Below are 4,519 nucleotides of genomic sequence, written 5' to 3' on the forward strand. Positions count from 1 at the left end.
CATCAAATAAAAACTTCCAATTGGCATGGTTATAAGCTTTTTCGATGTCTAATTTGACAAAAACACATTTTTCATCTTTTGAATTAATTGGGTTAATGCACTCATTAACTATTTATACAGTATCATAGTATCATAGGCTTGATGATCTTTAATAAACGTCTTATGATTACTAAATAAATAACTAAACTAAGGGACACTTTTCATATTAAGTTCAATAAAATATTTTTCCTCTTTAAATAAAAAAACAAACGGATGAGCCTGGGCCAATAGGTATGGCTAACAATGCCCTACATCTCGAACTCTTAGTTGACCTTATTAGAACTTTATAAACATATTATTCTAATAAAGTGCATAATTATTGTCTCCTAATTGATTTGTAATATTACATTCAATAGATTTGGACAACAATAATTCAATTAGTGAAGCTCAAAGTTGAATTTGCTTGGCAAATAAAATAAAATAAATATTTTGAAAGTGATAATCTATATAAATATATCTTGATTAATTTTGATGGGTGGAGAAGAAACACGAACACCAAGTACAATATATTCATGTTAAAAGAAAATGAACTCTTAATAAGCCAACCTGTCATTCATTTTACAATTGAGATGACATATAAACATGTGGCTATCAAAATCTCTACAAAGAGTTTCTAATCAATTTTGTTTTAGATAAATTGGAGCCATACATACCTGTCAATTTATTATTATTTTTAAGAGTTATAACTTATTCATCAACTTTCCTGCAGTTCTTCTTCTTCTCCATGGACTCGTCTTCCCTTTGTCATCAGCTCCATCTTCTCCTTCACAATACACTTGCAACTCCAAGGTACAATCTTCTATCTCTCACTCACTCACACAGGCATATTATGATTTGGGTTTGTTGGAATTCAGCTCTCATCCTTATTTGGGGGCAAGGAATCAAACTTTGGCTTTTAGAGTCCAAAAACACAGGTCTCTTAGCAGCAGTATTTGTTGGGCTGTTGGTTCGAACTCATCGGGGAATGAGAATGGTTCAATATTGCCGCCTTTCAGAACAGCTGTAGATGCAGAAGATGAAATTACGTTCTTTGTCAGCGATGCAGAGGATGATCCTGACCGGCCATCTCAAGGCTTCTCTTCCATTGAGCAGGCTCTTAATGCCCTGCGTGAAGGCAAGGTTAGAACTTGTAATCTATATTTATTTGAAGCTTCTTGACAGCTTATACTTCTTGCCAGTTTTTGATTGTAGTGGACGATGAGGACGGGGAAGAAGTTGAAGGAAACCTTGTAATGGCGGCATCATTTGCTACCTCAGAGGCAGTCTCGTTTTTCGTCAGGCACGGATCAGGGATTGTTTCAGTAGGCATGAAAGGCGAAGATTTGGATAGATTGAATCTCCCTTTAATGTCTCCGGAGAAGGAAGACGATGCATCCACACCTTCTTTTACAATTCCTGTGGTAAGCATTTTTATTGGGTTGTATGATTTTTCATTTTTCAATTCTATTTACTTTCTTTTTCATTAGGATGCGAAGAATGGCACGTCCACAGGGGTATCGGCAACGGACAGGGCGAAAACCGTGTTGGCTCTTTCATTGGAAAATTCATTGCCGGAGAATTTCAGAAGGCCAGGGCACGTGTTTCCTCTCAAGTATCGGAACGGGGGAGTCCTAAGGCGAGCTGGGCACACTGAGGCTTCAGTGGACCTGGTCATGCTAGCAGGTTTGCGCCCTGTTTCCATGTTTTCGTCTTTGGTTGATGCTGAAGACGGGTCCATGGCATCTATGCACAATTTGAAGAAACTGGCTGTAGAACACAACATCCCGATTGTTTCCATCACCGATTTGATCAGGTTAAAAGTAAATTTATATCCAAATTAAGTCCAATTGATCAGTTGGTTAAACATCCAAGATAATTTATGAATACAGGTATAGAAGAAAAAGAGAAAAGCTGGTGGAAAGAAGTTCAGTTTCCAGTTTGCCAACAAAATGGGGCCTTTTCCAGGCCTATTGCTACCAATCCAAATTAGATGGAACCGAACACATAGCCGTTGTAAAGGTAATTTACATTTATATATATAGATGCTCTCTGAAATTTTTACATGGGACACTCCGAAAACAGGGGGACATTGGAGACGGGCAGGACGTGCTGGTGAGAGTGCACTCAGAGTGCCTGACCGGGGACATATTTGGTTCGGGTAGATGCGACTGCGGCAATCAGCTGGCTCTAGCCATGCAGCTGATCGAGGAAGCCGGAAGAGGGGCTCTAGTGTACCTGAGGGGACACGAGGGCCGTGGAATCGGGCTGGGCCACAAACTCAGGGCGTATAACTTGCAGGATGAAGGTCATGATACAGTTGAGGCCAATCTTGAACTTGGGTTTGCTGCCGATGCCCGTGAATATGGAATTGGAGCCCAGGTCAGTTCCCATTCTCAACTGGCAACTAATCTCATTTAATCTACATTTAAAAGTATTAATTGTTCTTGACAACAACAACAGATATTGAGAGATATAGGGATTCGGACTATGCGGCTCATGACAAACAACCCGGCCAAGTTCACGGGATTGAAAGGTTACGGCTTGGCGGTTGTCGGACGCGTGCCTGTCTTGACCCCGATCACAGATGAAAACAGGAGGTATCTCGAGACCAAGCGTACCAAAATGGGCCATGTTTATGCACCTGATTTCCAAGACCCGTTGATTGGATGAAAATAGCAAACATAAATGATTCGATCATCGTTGTACATTTGAGTCATAATTAAACCTGTTTTTTTACATTGTTTCCTTGTTTCTTTTTGTTTGATTTAATAATATGATCATGATCTGTGATGAATGAAATCTTCCCTGGCGAGTGTGTTTAGCAAAAATTCAGAAGACCTCTCGTATTGTTGTCCAACGGCACTAGGACTAGGATCGAACGCGGGCGATCTGCATAGCGGGCAACTGGAGTGAATTCGAAACCACTCGTCAATACAGGCGACATGGAATGCGTGAGAGCATGTGGGCAAATGTCTGAGCCAGTCCCCATCTTCGAACTCGGTCAAACAAACCGCGCAACACTCTGTTTTAATCATCCTTCCTAGCTCTAATTCATCGTAATTCCCATTGGCCTTGTTCTTCCGATAACAAATGATTGGAAGGGAATGCACGATGCAAGAATCTAGCCCTTGACTACTCGCATACAGCTGATGCTCATGAGATGGATTTTGGGAAGCCTCTGGTTGGTCAATCTGGTTTCGGGAGAAAGAGAAAGCTGAAGAACATCGGTTGAGTAACTTGTAGTAGCTAAAGATGAGGAATAGCATGCAAATGGAACCGACCAAGGCAAAAACGGTGGGGTTCCAATGAGGTTGAAGAGGTGCAGGAGGTGGAGGACTTCCATCCATTGAGCATGTTAGGTGCTCGATCTGCTTATTAGGGAAGATGGGGATTATATAGAAACTGAGTTTGATGATAAAGCTGGCATCTTTATTATGGCCATATATGACCGTTTGTCTTGTCTTCTTTTGGGTTTTTATTGATCTTATCGATCAAAGCAACAAGACAGAGAAACAAACAAATAAACGGGACGTTTTAGGAAACAAAATGTTGTTGCTAAATATTTTTGTTTGTTTATAAAATTATGATGATAGTTGTGACTTTTACAATGTAAAAGTAAAGAAGACCTTATATTTAAAATTAGGTCAATACAACTTTTATCCCAATTAACAAACAAATTAATTTTTATTACTGAATTGGTACAATGACACAAATATATATACTTTCTTGAACATAGGTGTTTATTAATGTCAATAATACCCTCTGTTAAAATAAAAATAATGATTAACTCAACCTAGTAACTAAAGTAGCAAGGATTTTATTTAAAAAAAAAAAAATTAGGTTTGAGCGTTCTAGTTGAGGTTATGCTAGGTAACCCAAAATAAACTTATAGAGTAAAAATAAAAGGTTAATGATCTCTTAAAATTATTTGAATCTTCAAATTATTATTTTTATGTTTTCATCTATTATATTATAATATTTATTTTTGTGATCCGAATTTATTCTACGCGGTAACCATTATTTAAGTTATTGCACGTTTAATGAGAGTATATAAATATAATAATGTTTAACTATAGTTGTCACGTAGTTGCAAATATATGGAGTCTTTTGTAGAATTTGACTGAAATACAATGGGTTATGCCGGAAACTGTTAGTGGCTATTGGGAGGCATGGATTGGGGCGACTAAAAATATGAGACATAGAAGATGGATCTCTATTCCTATAATTTTCTAGTGGATTATCTGGTTGGAAAGAAATCGGAGAACTTTTAACAACGAAAGTAAGCCGTTAAGGATTATTCACAATGTCATTATCATGACGATATCGAAAATTAGATTGGTAAAAACAGTGGAGTCGTGTGGAGACCTTATTACCCTTTTGAAGATCTTCGAGTCAATTAATTATTCTAATGTAATCAATTTGTATATAACTTTTTTTTTTTTTCATGTCATGCTTTTATCGTTGTACTTAAACGATTTTTTATTAAATGAAATATTTAAAA

The 4,519-nt window shown here is 37.7% G+C and overlaps 2 protein-coding genes across 2 annotated transcripts; one reads left to right on the plus strand and one right to left on the minus strand.

Annotated features, from left to right (window-relative positions):
• The first annotated feature begins 715 nt into the window (after positions 1-715).
• On the plus strand, positions 716-2,804 carry LOC124921188 (monofunctional riboflavin biosynthesis protein RIBA 3, chloroplastic). The gene is made up of 7 exons (XM_047461813.1): positions 716-828; positions 894-1,158; positions 1,218-1,439; positions 1,506-1,831; positions 1,908-2,037; positions 2,101-2,397; positions 2,479-2,804. Exons 1-7 carry the CDS (start codon positions 764-766, stop codon positions 2,686-2,688), a joined length of 1,515 nt encoding a protein of 504 aa, XP_047317769.1. The 5' UTR covers positions 716-763; the 3' UTR covers positions 2,689-2,804.
• On the minus strand, positions 2,796-3,365 carry LOC124921054 (E3 ubiquitin-protein ligase Os04g0590900-like). The gene has a single exon (XM_047461658.1). It carries the CDS (start codon positions 3,363-3,365, stop codon positions 2,796-2,798), a length of 570 nt encoding a protein of 189 aa, XP_047317614.1.
• Between the last annotated feature and the right edge of the window lie 1,154 nt (positions 3,366-4,519).

This window comes from Impatiens glandulifera, chromosome 1 (assembly GCF_907164915.1).
Source record: "Impatiens glandulifera chromosome 1, dImpGla2.1, whole genome shotgun sequence".
Classification (NCBI taxonomy): Eukaryota; Viridiplantae; Streptophyta; class Magnoliopsida; order Ericales; family Balsaminaceae; genus Impatiens; species Impatiens glandulifera.